Source organism: Pectinophora gossypiella, chromosome 7 (genome assembly GCF_024362695.1).
Source record: "Pectinophora gossypiella chromosome 7, ilPecGoss1.1, whole genome shotgun sequence".
Taxonomy (NCBI): Eukaryota; Metazoa; Arthropoda; class Insecta; order Lepidoptera; family Gelechiidae; genus Pectinophora; species Pectinophora gossypiella.
Genome location: NC_065410.1, coordinates 7,984,137 through 8,003,381, shown reverse-complemented (window position 1 = coordinate 8,003,381; position 19,245 = coordinate 7,984,137). Strand labels below are relative to the sequence as shown.

The window sequence follows — 19,245 nt, the reverse complement described above, 5'->3', positions numbered from 1 at the left end:
TACTGATGATTTAACAATGAGATTTAAAACTACGAATAACTTAGTACTTAGTACCTCGGTACGGTACCAACATGTAACAAGAAAAATAAGATCACTCCACTCGGACAATTTTTTTCTTTGAACATGCCGGCCGACATTGCCTACGCGGCGGAGTTGCCGAACTATCGATAGGTAGATTATCAATTGTTGAACTTGAAAATTGTCTAAACTATCGAAAGTAGTGATAGTACATTTAGATCGATACTAGCGATAGTACCGATAGGTCTTGCTTTGTAACAATAATGGGTATTGATCTAAAAGATTTATTTATTTTCGATTTTTGTGTAGCGAGGTTTTGCGTAGGTACTTACATACTAAGTTGGTGGATGGTTGACATAGTAGGTAACTAATTACCTAATCTGTGGTGGTTGTGTTAGTTGGTTGTTAGTTATTCTAATGACAACAAAGAATACAATTATTTACTGTTTCAACTGTTTTAGGTAGATAATGGCCCTGATTCCTATGAGTAAATGAATGAATAACCCGGTCGAATCAAAAAGGTATCTCGCTGGTAACTTAATTCTGTCGGTTGTTTTAGATTTCTGCTTAAAATTGACGTGTATTCCATAAATTTTATGCCTGTTGATTATCCGTCCATTTAAGAATAAGAATAAAATAAATTTATAATTTACGATAGACAGAGAAAAAAATAGGATCGGTTCGTAGTGCCTACTTTGTAGGCCGCGCCGCCGCCGCGCCGCCGCCGCGCCGCCGCCGCGCCGCCGGCGTGCGGCGCGGGGCGCGCGGAGCGGGGCGTGCGGAGCGGGGCGCGCGGCGCGGTGCGTGTGGCCGTTGACCCGTTCGAGCAGCTGTTGTCTCCATTACATCGAAAATTTTCGATAATTTGTCATTATTGTTTTTTTTATTGAAATTTGGGTTCTATGCAGCTAAAAGCACAATATGGAATTGAAAATAATTAAAAACAAAACTCAAAATTTCATGAATTTTGCGACGGAAAATTCCACTAGATATTAACTCAGAATCATGGTCTGAATCATCCCTTTCAGTATTCGTTACGATGTCACTAACACCCGGTATAGTACTTAAGTCAATACAACTTCCATTGCAATCACACCCACTGATAAATAACAAAGATTGATAACCGTGCAAATTCTCTTGCCGAATCTTTCAATTAGAACAATGGAATTCCTACGAATTTAATGCAAATCAGATCCTCTTAGTTAAGTCGGATTCTAATAAAATGACTGATCCACAGTGCTTTAGCGCTGGAACTGATTCATTCTCCATGCCTATCATAGACAAAACGCAGCGTGAATATGTGCCGCCAGAAGATAACTTGCAGCCATCACTAAGTACATAATATAAAACAAAGTCGCTTTTTCTGTCCCTATAGTATGCATATGTACGCTTAAATCTTTAAAACTTCGCAACGGATTTTGATGCGGTTTTTTTTAATAGATAGAGTGATTCAAGAGAAAGGTTTACGATAACATCCATTAAATAGTGGAGAAATACTGTTATTTTGAGGTTTTTAATGTGATTTCGTAAATAATTTAATTTTTTCCTCAGCATTCTTCTCAGCTCACCCGAGCGAAGCTGGGGCGGGTCGCTAGTTAGCAATAAAATATGAATGTGCATCCATGTAAGATAGATTGGATAGGTACTAAGTTTCCTTATTCTCATCCGGCCGAGTAGTTAATGCAATCCATGGCGAACCTACACTAAGTCACGTACAAAATAGCCTTATTTGTTTATGAGTGAAAGTGAAGGAAATCATAGCTTTACAAATAACTCATCATCCCCCTAGTGTTATCCCGTTTTTCACGAGATCCGCTTACCTAGCCTGAAGATGTAACAGGTCCAGTTTTTTACAAGAGCGACTACCTGTTTAACCTTCCAACCCGCTAAGGGAAAACCAGCCTAATTCAGGTTAGGTTACATACCTCCAAAACTCATTTCTCGGGAATGTGGGTTTCCTCACGATGTTTTTTTTTCACTACTGAATACACGATAATCATTTATAATCCAAACACGTATTCGAAAACAAATCCTGAAAATTATTGGTGCCCGTGCTGGTATTCGAACTTCTATAAAAAACTGTACGTATGTAAAAATAACATTAAATAATAACTCACGTTTATACTTATTATTATTTATTGGCACTAACCCTTTAATTATCTTACAATTTTTACTAATAATTACTAACACATACGTAATATATAAATTTTCTCTAATAAAAACTACGTAAATTTTAAATACAGTTATTAATAAATTACGTAAGTAATTCATTGCATAATTTACGTAATCTTGAATCGGGGACTTATATTAAATTAAAACATAATAATTTCAGTTTACATACACGATGAACACAGCCTAGATCTACTTACTAACTGGTGATCACAGACAGTCTGTCTAAAACTAATTAGGTGTTTATTATTGAACCCGATGTAATACGTAGTACGTCAGAGAAAAATCGAACCATAAAATATGGCACTTTTAGCATGGACTATATTTTTGTCTTAATTTTAAAAGAATATCGATTTAACTATCCATTTTTTTTCATCTGATGATTTTTCATCACCAGGCCATTAACATCCCCACTGCTGGGGCACGGGCCTTCCCTATGGATGGATAGGGATCTTTTTTAAAAATTGTTATTATCGTCCTTCGTTCTTCAACCGATAACGTTGCCTATAATTTTATTGTATTTCTTATGAAATTGTAGATATTTGTATAGATTGAGATTTCTTTTTTCCTCGAAAGTGTTCTTCTATTTCAGCCAGTGACTTGCCTTTAGTCTCAGGCACTGCAAACAGCACGAAAAAGAATGCGATCGCACAGAAACATGCATACATCCAGAATGTTCCCGCTGGTGTTAAGAAATTCTGAAAAAGAAAAAGACAAATGACGAATCGAAGAAAACGATCGTGACGATTCGAACTAATACGTATTACAAACACTAATAAACAAAAATAAATCTTTTAATGGTCGAACGTGCTACTCGTAGGTAAGCAGCACTAATTAGGATCTAACACAGTTGGCTCGACCTCGACGGTGATATGACTCTCCGCCTATCACGTTGGCCTAACAGAAAGCTCGATGAGGTGTAGGTACTTAGTTCATCTTAAGATGGATGTACATCTGATTACCCCAAATGGGATACAGTTATGCTATGTAATGAAATAATCGTGCTTTCTCTTACCAATCTGAGTAATATAGGTCCGTCATACTTTGCATAACGTAACAACCTGTTACAGTATATTTTTAACTAGCTTTTGCCCGCGACTTCGTCCGCGTGGCGTGTTATAAAAGAGAGATCTTTGTGTGTGTGGGAGTGCATATCGAATTTCAAGCATCTCACTTATGCAGTTTAGATTTCTTCATATATTTTTTTCCCGCTAACTCCCATTTTTCAAAATACAGCCATAACTAAACTTTATATTTACTAAAGTATGCATGCATGCTAGATTGAAAACATCTATCTTACGCGGTTTCGATTTTTTTCATACAAATGTTTCTTCCCGCTAACTCCCGTTTCCGTGGGAATTTTGCAATATCCTGTTGCAACTAAGCTTTAATTTAACTAAGGTACCTGCATGCCAAATTTCAAGCGTCTAACTTAAGCGGTTTAGATTTTTCATACAAAAGGATTTTCCCGCTAATTCCCGTTCCCGTGGGAATTTCGGGAATTCCTTTCTTAGTGCACCTCTACGGTACCTAAGCTTCGTCCCTTCCAAATTTCAAGTGCCTACGTTTAGCCGTTTAGGCTGTGCGTTGATATGTCAGTCAGTCAGTTTCTCCTTTTATATATTTAGATGATAAATATACAGGGTGTTAGTGACATCGTAACGAAAACTAAAAGTGCAATTTCCTATCGGAAAATTTATGAAAATGTTTGTGGTGTTTTAAATTATTTTCAGTTCCATACTTTTGCAACGGAAAATTCCACTTGATATTAACTCAGAGCCATGGTCGGAATCATCCCCCTCAGTATTCGTTGCGATGTCAATAACACTCTGTATACTTAAAAATGGTGAATCAAATAGCAATAGTTACATCAAGAGCATGGTAGGACTTGATGACGGTGAACATGGAGAGCAGGTTGACGGCGCTGGCGAGCGCGGACAGCTGCTCGCGGTGGTGCGCCGGAAACAGCTCGCCGAGCAGCAGGAACGGCAACCCGCCGAACCCCAGCGAGAACCCCACCATGAATACTACTAGTGATGCTATTGGCAGATACCTGCGGATAGAACAGGTTACAATACAATGCAAAATACAAAGTGACAATCGGCGGCCTTATTGCTAAACAGAAATTTCTTCCAGGCAATGTTAGGGTGAAAAACTTGCTAAATTCTCGTATTATAGTCGGAGACAGTGCGATAAAGGTATAATCAATATTACAATATATGTTAATACATTAGTAACTCATAGCTGTCTTATGTACAATTATTTGTGGTAGCTTGTAAATAGCCTTTGCTTGTCAGTGTGATGTAATTAAGATTATTGTGTAAGTATACTATAATTCCATAAGCTCCCCTAACAAAATAGGATAGTTAACAACCTAGTCTGGTCAAATAAGAAATTACATGTAAATAAAAACTTTCTATGCAATTGGATAGTAACATACAACAATACATCATTGGTTTGTATAGTAACATACATCAATAGCGATTTGTATGAAACTATACAATCATGACGTCATCAATGAACACGGTCAGTCAAACGTCGAATTCTAGGCAGTGTCACTAAACTGGAACCGGCTCCAAGCCGTAAACTAAACGGCTAACGCTCAAACCTAGAGTGCGGACTCACCCAAGCCAGGTCTCGTGCTCAAACTCGAAGTAGAACGCGGCGCCCATAGCCAGCATAGAGGCGCACATGACAGCTGCAGACAGAAGCAACAGCGGTCGCCTGCCAGCCGTGTCTACGAGCAGCGTGCTCACCGCGTTGCTAAGCAACTGCACCAAACCCACTATTATGGTGGCTGTCATCGCGTCCAGTTTGCTGCCTGCAAGTTTGACTTTTTTAACATTTAGTACTTTTACATAATTAAGCTCCTAGACTATTAAACAGGTCCCGTAGATCATTTGATTTAGCACTACAAGAATCGTTGTTTGGAGGTTATTTCATTTAATTCATTATACTTTACTTTATGTTTTTCAGTTTCGCACGGCACAACAGAACCTACCACAACAACGATACCGATTTGAGAGTCGCCGTCGCCAGATATGGTTTGGAAGACATGATGATGATGACTTTAAGTTTTAGCTTTTCGTACCTACAAGGACCACCTACCTACGTATTGAAATATCGGCCAATAAAAGTCTATAATTGAAAACATTTCGATTACCTGGACCCGGACCCATGCATGTTGTGAAACGATGCGCTTAAAATAGATGGCATAAAACGTTTACCAGAGTTCTGAAAGATTTCGACGGTGAAAAAGATAACAGCGTCGATGCCGCTGAACTGCTGGAAGAAGAGCAGCGCGAACCCCACCACCAACGGCTTCAGCACTGCAGACGAGAAGAACACGCGCCGCGTGAACAGGCTCGGGACTTCAGGAGACTTCTCTGATTTTCTGGAAATAAGCATATATGTTTAATAATTTATATGCAAGTGAACCGTCAATCAATAGGTATCGTCAGATTTAAATTACAAAAGAGAACCACGGATTTTCAGTGTTATAATAATAATAATGCGTATGGCAGACAAATATCCTGCTTGGATCAAATATCCAGCTTAAGCTCCCCCAACCAAGTCTCTGCTGCATCCGTCACACAATGCAGTTCGGCTATACCACCTGGGAACCGGTGCAGAGGGCACTCGTTCACTATGTGAGATATGGTTTGGTCCGGGTGACCACATTCACAGTATGGTGACTCCTTTAAGCCCCATTTACATAGGTGATGGTTTGACTTATGCAGTCATTTGACTTATTTCAGTGTTATGATTAGAACATACGCTCTTATGACGTAGTCGGAAAATAATAAACATTTTCTAAATAATGTGTCACGGACATGAGTTTGTTAAAATACAATCCTTCATAATTATTACAATGTACGAACAGGCTACTTGTACTATTATTATTCTGTGAAATGGGTTTGTGCAACTTTGAGCACGCCTGCCTAATTAATTTAGCAATTGAACGTCCATAATATCTGCTACTGTAAATTTGCCAGGCGAACATAAATAAAGGCAGGTACTTTTATCAAATATTATAATATATTATAATAAATATTTTAATATTATAATATTTACTTACGGATTATCATCATCTTCTACAACGGCGGTGGCACGTGCGGAAAGGTGCAGCCATTTGACGGCGGCGGCTGAGCCTTCGCCCCGTGCCTCCAACCACACCGGGGACTCTGGTAGCGGTAGCAGCGCCATAAAGAGGGCTCCTGGTGACAATACATGCTGCTTTATTAAACACCAGTTTGTAAATATATATATATATATATATACAAACAAATAATAATCAAAAAACCTAGTATAAAAAGTCGATACCAGGTACGTAGCTACTAAGTTGGTAAGCGGAAATTTACCATGAATCCGCGATGCAGCGAATGCTTCTGTAAACGAGTGCATACAATCTCGAAAATTTCCGCCCTAGTACAAAAATTCAAAGTTTACAAAGCTTTGTGCTTTAAAGCCTTAACGACAGTTTATGTTTTTAACATAAATAAATGCTTGACTCATCCCATTACCGACCTTAGTGGAGAATGTCCACTGGACACAACGCTGTTTCACTACGGGTGTGCGGGGGTATTTGACCTGGTAAAAACTAACTCATATGCCAGAGATTTCAAGCCGCACGAACGTCTGTTACTTAGCTTAATTCTACCAACCAGCAACGTGAACCAGGGTGATGGCTTTACCTCCTCCGGTTGATTAATGTCAATAGCTAAAGCTTGTGCTCAGCAGTGGCACATATATAAAGCTACGTATACTAACCACAGAAGACAGCGGAGAAGAACGCGAGGTACCGCCAGTAGAGCCAGTTTCCAGCGGTGTAGGAGATCAAGATGCCCAAAGACATCGACAGGGTGGGCAGAGAGCCCAGCCGCCCGCGGATCTCTGGGTCGCAGCACTCGCTCACCTGCAAGTCGTTGAAGAATACACTATGTACAAACCGTATATAGAAACATCAAGGGTCAGGAGTGGCTCTAAACCAGCGAGTACAGGTACTTGAAGACTTTGATGAGAGGAACGTTATAAGTGGAATTCCATGGTCCCTATGCCAGTGCAAACGGGAAACAGGCTTGATCTCAAATATGTACATAGAAGCATTAATTACCGTGAATATAGGATATAACATAAGCAACCACTCGCCCTGACAGTACGCTAATGGTGCTAATTCCTGTAAATACCATCTAATTTTATTTTAAGTTATATCTGTCACATTCTTATCCGCCGAAAAGGAAAGGGACGGGTAATCGACAAGCATAAAATTTATGGAACACACGTCAATTTTAAGCACAAATCTAAACCAACCGTCTAAAAATTTTACATCAGTCAATAACCCGACACAGTTAAGTAGACAGCACGTCAAACGGATTGCATACCAGCGACGTACCTTTTTGATTCGCCCGGGTTATTCATTCATTTACTCATTCTTCCTAAAGTTAAGAGCTATGAATCATCCGTCTCTTTCCTTTTCGACGGATATGAAAATGACGGATATAACTTAAAATAAAATTAGGTGGTGTCTGCAGGAATCGGGGCCAATATCATACTTAATATGTCTGTATCTATACTTATTTTAGTGCACAATGATTGTACTGTACGTACATTTGTATGATGGTTTATTGAACATAATTATCTATCAAAACCAAAATAGATAAACCTAGATAATGACTATGTCTTATAGACAGACAGACATGTCGAACTATAACGAATAAAAGTCCACGCGGAGCATTAAAAATCTATTTACTAGGTATTAACAAAAAATCTTATTATGATAATGATAACTTGACTATTTTAACTACATATACGTATAGTAAGTATAGGTACTTGAGGTAGGTAGTTGATTTATGTTATCATGACATTGGATACGCCATCACCATTATAACCTCAGGAGACCGGTTGGTGAACCACTTACCTACCTCGTAATTAATTATTCAATTTTACTTATGTTTTATGTGTAATAAATATTATTGCAATCCCAATTCCTGCAGTTCTAATTTGCTCACCATTTCTATAAAGTACCTACTTATTATAGCCGTTCGAGTAAAACAATTACTTAATACCATATTTCCCCATAAGAACCTATAATAAAACTTTTTAAAAGCATTACTTTTTTCATTCACCTTTGGCGCCAGTTATTATCTTCACAGATAGATAGAGGCAACGGGTTCTCGACTCATGCAGCTTTAATTATAAGTACTTATAAATAAAGTACTTTCAAAGGTCTTTGACAATTTATACCTAAATAAATATTTGTAGTTGATTTTCAGTCACAAGCTAACACAGAGGTTAGTTTGAATATTACATCATCATAACCAATTATAACGTTGTTCAAATGACAGTATTGTCCTAAGTTCTCACTTAATTACCTAAAATTAGTAGGTAAGTATGTAAAATAGATTTGCAAATATTGAAAACGAATAATATAGAATTTTAGGTAAGTATATTTAATGTTAGCTGACAACGATGATAATTAGATTTGATTTTTTATACCGGCAAAGCACCTAAGTTTTAAGTGCCTTTTCAATAGGTATTAAATAAATTTGCAATTTAGATAAAGCTTTGAATCAGCATTCCCCACGATGTATGCATTGCTTACTACCAGTACGCAATATTATTCGTAGAAAGAATTAATAAAAAGAAATGTAGTGAATTATTATACCTCTATGAAAAAACTTACACGTTACTAGATACAACCTAATTATTTTATTACCTACCTTGAAACTTTGAATGTGGCAAACATTCAAACCAAATATTTTAACAAATTATTTCCATATAAACTATAAATTGATTAAAAATATACTAAAGGTAAAGAAATAAATCACAAAAATAAAGCGGGACATGGTCATCAATAAACAAGTCACGGTTCATGGGAACAAAATTAACCCAAGATCATATTCTACAAATTTAATCAAATTAAATATTTAAAACACGCATTTTCTCGTAAGCATTTTTATAAAATCGATTATATTTATTTTAAATTCATGGCTGAATTAATTCAAAAACTTACTTAATAGCCAATTAATAATACTTTTTAAACGCTTTTTTTTTTCAAAATAAACCGCGGCATTTTCTTTATCAACTTCGGCCAGTTATTTCTTTTTCTTTATAATTCTGCCACATTTAGGAACTTTTTGTGTTCAAATTATGAATGTTGGTGGTCTCTGAATTATGGTCTCTCGAGGAGGTACAGGGTAATAGATTAGGGATAGCATGGTAATACTATTATAATATCCATCTCAATACTTAAACACTGACACGTTGCATTCTAGTCGCGTCTAGAATAAGCCAATCTTATAATTCGTAGTGTCAAGCATTAGTGTTTAACGATCTTGCTACTCTCTTTTAACTATAAGATAATATAGACGAAATACTCACATAAACCTGTACAGGAGCAAGCACGAAGCCGACACAGAGCCCCGTCATGGCTCTACCAAGTAGCACCAGTGGCAGATGTTTGGCGAAGCCCAGGAGGAGCCACCCCGCCGCCCACATGGGCGCGGTCAACAAGAGCGTGCGCCGCCGGCCGGCCCGCTGCATCAGCTGACCCGACAGCAGGCTGCCCACGAACGCACCTAGAGGTGGTATCGCTCCTACAGCAGTAACAGCGATTAGTATATTAAGCTACTGGAAAGTGGTTGGAATACACAGAACTCTTTGAGAAACCATAGAAATTAGAAAAATCTAGCCGGCCGCCCGAATGGGTGCGGTCAGCATCAGCGTGCGCAGCCACCGGTCGTGAGGGGATGATGAGAAACATGAACTCAGCCGTGGGACTTTCATTTAAGGTGTCGCAGTCGACTCACCCCTGACGACAAGTGACGGTTTTCACGTAGGTAGTTACGTATAGTGAAATTAGATACGTATAGAACGGCAACTCTCCGCTCCTCACCAGCGGCTGCGCTGATGGTACAGTAGGTTAGCCTCACCCCCCCCCTCGGTCGTACTTTAGTCTTCAATCCTACGGGCGGGCGACAGACGTGCACGATAACTTTAATTATGTAGTGTCTTTGTCAAACAAAGTTTTCTGTATGAAGTGTTCGGGGTGTGCACTTGCGTAAGTATTTCTATATAAATCATCTTTCAATGATTCCATTTGAACTGTGTATTGTGTATATTCATAATGTTGTTTAATTTGTTGACCGTGGAAAAATTGTTAAGTAAATGAAATTGATGTCATTTTAGCTTGCGTGTATCGGAAATAATTGCATGTAGTTTTGCAGAGTAATTGCATGCAAATGTGGTCTACTATTAGAGTAGCTAATTTTATTTACCACATCATGTCATCGTTATAATATATCTCATGTATCTTCCTAACGAAATTTAAGACAATAAATATTTTATCACTTATTAACTGAGAAGGGATAAACGGTTAGGAGGGTACCACAAGATGGTCTTAACATACTGAAAGGTGACTGATTACCAGCCCATAACCAGCAACAGTATTTCATAAATAGTATGTATAGTATAGTAGTATGAAGAGGGCATAAGTAACCCATCAGCCTGTTCTACGCTTTAGTGATACTAGGCAGTCCTGAAGGAAAATTCAGTGTAGTAAACGCTCAGTCCAGACGCTATGCTTTCAGAAAGTGATATATGTATAATAAAAATATAATATCTAAAAATTCTAGAAGCGAGATAAATAGTTACTTCGAAGGGGTTATTATCGACAGCACTATGGTCCGAACCATTTCTAAACGAGAACCTATCTACGTATTATTAATCTGTTCATGGGAAACAACTTATTATCAGGCCTTTACATCTTTATCAGATGATAACAACTTATTAATTAGAAACGGCCTCCGTGGTCCAATGGTTGAGCGTTGGGCTCACGATCCGGAGGTCCTGGGTTCGAACCCCAGTGGGGACATATCAAGATAGATAAATAGATAATACGTTTATTACGTTTACAAAAATCACTTTGTCATCCTTAGTTTGGTTAGGACATTAAAGGCTGATCAGCTGATTGTCCGAAAGTAAGGCGATTCATGCTTCGGAAGGCACGTTAAGCCCTTGGTCCCGGTTACTACTTACTGATGTATGTACGTAGTCGTTACATGAGTCATGTCAGGGGCTTTGGCGGCTCAATAGTAACCCTGACACCAGGGTTGATGAGGTTGGTAATCCACCTCACAACCCACACGAGAAAAGAAGATTAGAAATTGACATTTATTAATGTAAGTAAGTACCCTTATTTTTTAATACTGGTTGCCATAAACCATAAAGTTGAAGTTAGCTCTAACTAAAATTGTATTTTAAAAATTGTGTGATGTTGTAAAAAAGCATATAGAATGATATGTGCTCATTTTATTAAAATTCCGACGCGACCACAAATTGCGCGCAAAGAACAAATCAAATCAAATATACTTTATTGCACAGAACTAAATTTCAACAATCAGAGATAACACATAAACAGTACAATTTGGGCGGTTTTATTGCTCTAGAGCAATAAAAAAAGATCCCTGCGCCTAAAGTACAGGGTTGTAGATTCGAGTACTTGTCATTTGACTAGACAATTGGACCATCAGCAGAGACGTACCTAATGTCCCTCCCGACCCGTGGTACAACTGCGATGTCCAACTGGTTGTACTACGGAGAAGAAAAGTTACCCATAGTTCAACTGGTTGTTCTAAAGGTCGGGAGGGCCTAATGTGCTAGTAACATGCTATTATGTACACGTGCTAATGTCGTTACTCACCGATCCATGATTTCTGTTCACTAGACTGTATGATGTTGGGGTCGTACTTCTCAATGGAGGGTATGGAGGAAGAAGAGTACCCTCGCACCAAGCCAATGATCAGGAACGCCAGAGACGCACTGAGGGTCAGCCATAGCTGCAACAATAAACAATAATAAACAACAACAACCAACAACACAACAACAACAACCCATCAATAACAACAACAACAACAACATGATTGTTGTAACAATCATTCAGATAAAATTCGAAATCATTTAAAATTTATTAAAAAGAAAAACGTTATATATAAGTACCTAGTTAAGAAACTCATAAGCCCGGTTAATATGTTTTTGGAGATATAAGACCTAACCTTCTGTTGGAAAGTCAGATTGTGAAAAACTGGACGGAGAGAGTTCAATATACTTTGTAACAGATATTATATCAAATTAGCAATACTATACAATAAACCGGTTCCCCACATCACATGCTGCAAGTATGTTTATACATAATATTATTGGTACTTACATTATACCTTGCTACAATTTAAAACTTGCAAAACTAATTTACTCATCGAAAATTAAAGAAATCAACATCATTTTAGGGTTCCAACCAAAATGTTAGAAAAGGTCGATGGTTGCTAAAAAAGATGCTCAACTTTAACTACTTACCTAGTTTATTAGATGTCTAGTAATAATCGAAAATCGTTTAAAAACAAACTTGATTATGTAGTTCGAAGTTGAATCAAAGAAAAGCCATGATTTTGTAACTATTATGCTGTAAACAGAACCCTTGGTGCGGAGATTGACTCGCACTTCACGATAATATTCCAACATCTTAATAACAAGACCCTTTTCAAGTTATGTGCATGGTTTACTTAATTGAAAAAGGTACATGTTTGTGTTCTACGAAAAGCCGCCATTGCTAGCCGTTTAATGACGTAAGTGTTACCATTAAATTGGTATTTCCCACATTCCAAGGACGTAAATGTTATTATTGAAAATTAAATGAATTACTGACTAAATATATTAAAATCATTAAAATTGTAAGTCAATAATTTACTAAAAGTTCAAAATTGCCTTGCAAAGTAAATTAAAAACATTTGTCGCGGTGGGATGACGTCAGCTGAGGTAAACTTGAAATGTGAGTATGCCTGGTTTTCTTGTATCATGTACAAATACAAATTGTTAAGGTTACCTTATCTCACCACTAAGTAAATACTTACTACGTAAATCTCACAAGCGAAATCCCTAATGCGGCGAGTAAGTAGAGGTAAAAATAATCCGGAAACCGGTTGCAACCACTTTTGATTCGAAGTCCTGATGTGTCCTTATAAAGTTATACCTTTATCTTAGAACTTCTGACAGGTGATCAACGTCGTTATAATGGTCCATCATGTTAGAATGGACACAATCTCACTGTAGGATTTAACGACATGGTCAATTGGCCGGAAATATAAGAAACTGAGCGCGTTTATTTTTTCAGTCCCTTGTTCTCTGTTCGATCGTGAACGAGAGCCCCTATTCGCGTGACTGCAGTGGGCTACACGTGCCCAAATGCAGTATAAGTTTTTGATTATGTTCTGTTCTTTTTATTTTATACTAACACTAGAAATAAGTCATTTACTGACACATATGAGTCAATGGTTATTTGCAGTAAAGATTTTATTTATTTTTAACCTAAGTACTTAGAAGAAAAGTTTACATCCATCTTGGGACTTGGTATCATTACTTGTGACTCTGCCCACCCGATTAGGGATTACGAGCGTGAGTTTATATCAAAAAGACATATAATTATATACGTAACGTAACACTTGTTGAGTCGACCTACTTTCATTGATACTTAATAGAGTCCTCTAAACTCACAAAGTTACGAGATATAGGTACCTATTTCATTACAACAACAGCGCAAAAGCAGTATTCCGATTTTTAGCTCACCCGTCCGAAAGAGATTATGGGTATGACATTATGTTAATATACAATTTAAGTACTTATACGAAGGTTGCAGTCGTAATACAAATCCAAGATATGTTATTCCCCATTTAAAACGAAATACCTACGTCACCGTATTGTTTTGAACAATGCAGTTAGAATCGGTGAAGATTAATTAGTCAGTTTCTTTTAAAAAAAGATTGTACTTAACTTATTTATTTAATTTAAGGCTCCCTGCGCAATGTTTGATTAAGTACTAATTTTTGTTTTGTTTTTATTATTACATTATTATTTTCGACATATTGTATATTATTTTGTTAATAAATAAAATGTTTTAAAATAAAAAAGTACGTAATATAACTCGATAATTACAAAGTATAAGCAGGAAAACGCATTTTTAGTACTTATATGAAAATCTTTAGATACTATATCTATGTACAGTATTTATTAAAGAGCAAAAAATGTGTATAATATAAACTACAGATTTTGTTGTGGATTGTAACATAAACGACATTCTATCCGTGAAAAATCTTAATGTTTCTTTAGTTAAAAATAAAATACTTCCTATATTAAGCCCTTTTTTAAATGCACAAATGTGTACCTATGTAGAGTGCTCTTTCCCCTTTGCTCGTGTCCCGCATTTTCGCCTAATATAGATTATCATTACTCATACAACGTTTCGCAAAATATTTTGATTTCCATCCTATGTTTCGCGTAAAAATATTTCCATGCGTTTTATTTCCCAACTAAATCGATTGACTGATAATCATAAGTATATACGAGAGTTTTAATTGCGCTAGTTTAAGATGTCGTATTTGTATGAGTACGCAAAAAAGCAAGTCGCAGGAATGACAATTAAAAATGGAGTCGCGGAAGAAAGCTAGTACAAAACAATATAATGACGATATTGGTTAGGTTAATATACTGATAACCGCGTACGAGCCGAATTAGCAAAGTACGCGTGCCGCGGTAGCAGCCAGCGAATGTCAAATCCAAATTCCACCACATAATACTGTAATTTCCATCATTCTCAACAAACCAATAATTAGCATAATTAATATAGTAATGCATATTCAAAAGTTACAAGGTGATAGTTTAGCAAGTGACAAAATTACGCGTGGCAATAGCAAGAGAACTAGTGACGAAGTGAAAATTTCTTAAATATTTTTTTACGCAAAGCTTTACGTAGAACCGTGTATAGAATCACTAGGATTCTAGCAATTGATTACATTTTTAATTAATACAAATAATAATAATAAATAACAAGTTATACTAAAAGTATTTTCAAACAATAAACAACTTGCAATTAATACGTAATTTATTATACCAATTATTTTCATTGTAGTTTCCAAGTATAGATAAATAGGTCGATTCCATTTTATTAGACTTTTTTGCTTTAATAAAATAATTAGGTAAAAATATTAAAAAAAAAAAAACAAAAAGACTAAGCATCCACCACAGGCTTCGTCAAAAATGTAATTATATACAGTCAATGAAATCCACACATGATTCGTCAGATAGACAGCTATGTTTTGTCTAGTATGTAGATAAGTAACTTCTCTTCTATCCAAAGGCGCATTCTGGAGACAAAGAGAATCAGGATTGTAGTAAACAAAAAAAAACAATATACTTAGATTAACTTGATATGAACTATATTATATTTTTTTATTTGTTTATTATTATTTTTATCTATTGTTTATTTTGATTTTTTTGGAAAGAATGTTTGATTTGATTTGAAGAAGTAACATTGCTGCCACAGCTCCGTTTTTCTTTTAAGGGTCGATGAGAAAAGAGATAGCGATTTATCTTAAGATAGACTATCAATGATGACTTTATTACCGTTTTTATCTGCACATCCTATCCTTTAACACAGATTTTTCAAATTATCTCTCTCAAAACAATGATATCAATTTATCAGTTATAAGTAGGCAGTAGGTAATACACAAAACCATTCTATTCACTGTCTCAAAGATTACTTAGTCATTATTACACTTCAAATATTGTTCACTACTTATTACAAAATAAGTTTATTTTCCGATGGGGCTGGCATAACAAATTTTGTTAAAAGTAAATAAAAGGCCAAAAAAAAGAAAAAATAAAAGTTTATTTTCTCTCTAGCGTTATCCCGTTTTTCACAGGGTCCGCTTGCCTAACTTGAAGATTTGATAGGTTGGAAGGTCTTCCAACCTGCGAAGGGTAAACCAGCCCAATACAGGTCATGTCACATACCTTCGAAACGCATTTCTCGGGTATGTCGGTTTCCTTACGATGTTTTCCTTCACCGCTTAGCGGGTGATAATCATATATGATCCAAACATAATTCGAAAAACGATTTCGAAAATCGTAGGTTTAGACTGTTACAATAAGTAAAGACTTAGTGATAGAGCCGCGAGACAAAATTATGCAATTAACCCTTTCGCGGACAGAGACCGTGGGTCATTGATGGTTCATAATAGACGTTCTGTCCTTGAAAGTGTTAAGTAGTAAATATAAGTAGTCCATTTAAAAAGTCCCGTAGTATTCACCTCGTGACTGTCTCTGACATCACCATCTCGTTTTTGAACAAGCACAGTCACATACATAAAATCATTACAATATAACTCAATTGTCACTCAAAATCACGCCCATTAAGTAGGTACCTAGTATAAAAACCGTAACAAAAACAGAACAAAAACGCAAACAGGAAAAGGATGCATAGGTACTGATTAATGGCGACGGCAAAAAGACATTGAGAAGAGAACATCTTTGCCCTGAAAAGAGGGAGACCTTGATTTGATGTGTTGTTTTCAGATCACTTCACAAACATCTCGATTTTTTTCCAATCAATTCTCTTCAACCAGAGTTCCATTAGGTACCTTGTAAGTTTATCAATAAAATATTATAAACAACAGAAATTCATTTATATTCATTTCTTTTTTATTCATTTTTTTTTTTATTTCTTCTCGATTAAAATTTTCTCTTTGAATTATTCGAGAATCATTATCAATGTATGAAATGAGAACCAAATCGACCGACCAAAAACATTCAGTAAATCGAGCCACAGAGTAAATGACTTTATCTACTTTATAATATTCAGAACCTACATGTCAGTCTAGTCAAATACATAATATTATATATAATACCGGCCGAAACAAAATGTACTTACAATGATTACAACTTCGTCCAAATGCTTGGTAAGTATACCTATCTGTGTTAATTTTAACAAAGACACAAATCACATTTAATAAATAGCATAGCAGCCGGCATAACAGCTACTTAAATAACCATAACCATATTTTGATGTAAGTACATATTATGACGGTCACAATATTTTGTTTTTATTTACTTGTTCAACAAGAATCTCGTTTATCCTTATTATCTCTAAACAATATTTTTTATAAAGTATTTCCTAAGTTTTATCTGTTTAACAAACGTGGATGTAAAAACTTTTATTTAAAAAAAATAGTTTTTTTTCATCTACAATAAGTCATCACAAATTTAAGAGCCACGCTCTTGTCGGTATAGCATTCTCCATGCTACTTTTTAGGGAAAAATAGGGCAGTGGTTTCCCTCTTGCCTTCTACAATGAGTAATTTGTTAAATTCCCTTTGCATTGTAGACAGTCTTAACGATTGGTCAAGAGGTGGTTTAGACGATTTGCTTCGACGTAGCCTTTTTAACCCCCCAGGTGAGAAAACTGTAAATGTCGCTGCACACATAGACTACACCTACATAAGTACTTGCCGGGAGCGTTCCGGGTCAGGATTTTTTGCAACTTTCGACATTACCGAACAATATCAGACGCGGCGCGGTTGCATGCAAAATTCCGTTTCCGACCCGCAAAAGGTCGCACTAAACCTCTCATTATGCATTGAGTTTCAGCCACCTAACTACCATCATTAATCGTGTTATCATCAGTAATTATAAAGACACCTAATCATAAAGCGCTTGTGTAATGTTATTACAATAATATTATTGTTAGGTTCAATATCTTCCTCTTACAGTTCACAATAGCAATTAAATTAACTACGCCAATTAAAAATACTTTCCACTACTGGGCACAGACCTCCCTCAGTCAACCGGAGGGGGTTTGGAGTAATCTCCATCCATAGTATTCTACGCTCCAGCACGCTGCTCCACTGCGAGTTGGTGGTAAAGAATAAATTTACTTGAACTTTATTTCTTTGGTTTAAGTATATTTATAAAATACTTAGCAAAGAAAACGAATAGAATACGTACAAAAGTCGACATAGGATGTCCTCTTCAATATGCAACAGACGCGTCACCCAAACACCAAAATATTTATAACTTATCACAAATCACACGAAACCAACATTGTTGATTCACGACATTAAAAAAATAAAATAACACACCTTTAACATTGACACCATTAATCTTTTTAACATTGAGTAGTAAGTACCTATAGAGAACTATAATTTTTAGGCCTCTTAAAAAATCGGCTGCATGTCGTCTTCTAACAAAATTGACTCTGCCAACACCTATAAGCGTTACGTGCGTGAGCTAGGTATATTCTTTATTGCACAAAAACACAGGACATGTACAGGGGAATAAAATAAGCACAATAGACTCTTTTATTTGCCTCTAAGTACAAAAGCTTTAAGTAAATATAATCTTCAATTGACTTCTTAATTTAGTTTAATTCTTTAGAAAACATACCAATAAAAAATCACTTACCTGTTTCAAAAAGGCCGGAGTAATTTTGATCATGGCGCGAGATAGGCCAATTCAAATACAAAGCACAATTTGAATAGATGCACCAACTATCCTTCGCGCGTGTCCGACAGCCGCAGCGAATCACAGTCGGGTTGGTGAATTTCAATACACATTCAATGAATTGTTGTATGAAATTCGAATTACAAAGTGTGAATTTAAAATATTTGAATAATTGTCAAAGGTGAATGAGGACCGGCGTCCTCTGCCGGCGGTAGTAGACTGCAAGTGATACTACCACCTGTTTGATAACGACTTTAGCCGTGAACTGTAGTGGTATGTCACGTGAAGCGAAGACGTAACTCCTTAGGAGTCTATATATGTCGGTCGTTGCATTTGAAGACATCATGTGGATACGTGAAATATATGAAAGTCGTGAAACCTTGTGAGCTATCAAACTTGAAAGATTGGAAACTGTTAGTCACGTGCAAATATTATCAACTAAATAGATTAATTTTCTTTGCAGTTCTTCAGGTTTTGGCATAGGCTTGCTAAATATTTAGATCATCACATAGCATCACGCATGTTTCCCTGAAGACGTAGGCAGAAGAGTATTAGCATACACACCTACTCCTCGACAGCTAAAGGGTAAACCTATTGTCATTAAGCTGGTACAAATATTGGACACCACGTGATATCATTTATCTATGATCCAAAAATGAAATCAAACTCTCAAAGTGGAATTCAGTGGTTTAGATCGAATATTCAGAAAAAAGAAAGAAAGAAACGGTTACAACC

The 19,245-nt window shown here is 36.4% G+C and overlaps 1 protein-coding gene across 1 annotated transcript; it reads right to left on the bottom strand.

Annotated features, from left to right (window-relative positions):
• Nucleotides 1-2,166: 2,166 nt before the first annotated feature.
• On the bottom strand, nt 2,167-18,729 carry LOC126368037 (facilitated trehalose transporter Tret1-like). The gene is made up of 9 exons (XM_050011894.1): nt 18,472-18,729; nt 11,888-12,023; nt 9,568-9,782; nt 6,958-7,102; nt 6,266-6,404; nt 5,415-5,581; nt 4,813-5,008; nt 4,057-4,240; nt 2,167-2,885 (listed from the first exon to the last, which is right to left on the bottom strand). Exons 1-9 carry the CDS (start codon nt 18,502-18,504, stop codon nt 2,712-2,714), a joined length of 1,389 nt encoding a protein of 462 aa, XP_049867851.1. The 5' UTR covers nt 18,505-18,729; the 3' UTR covers nt 2,167-2,711.
• Nucleotides 18,730-19,245: the final 516 nt, after the last annotated feature.

Bases quoted from the DNA above. Each gene is read 5' to 3' on its own strand.
- LOC126368037 (XM_050011894.1), bottom strand. From the start codon at position 18,504: ATGATCAAAATTACTCCGGCCTTTTTGAAACAG. The intron at 6,405-6,957 runs GTTAGTATACGT...TATTGTCACCAG, and splicing joins CTTCTCCGCTGTCTTCTGTG to GAGCCCTCTTTATGGCGCTG. The intron at 2,886-4,056 runs GTAACTATTGCT...TTTCTTTTTCAG, and splicing joins AGTCCTACCATGCTCTTGAT to AATTTCTTAACACCAGCGGG.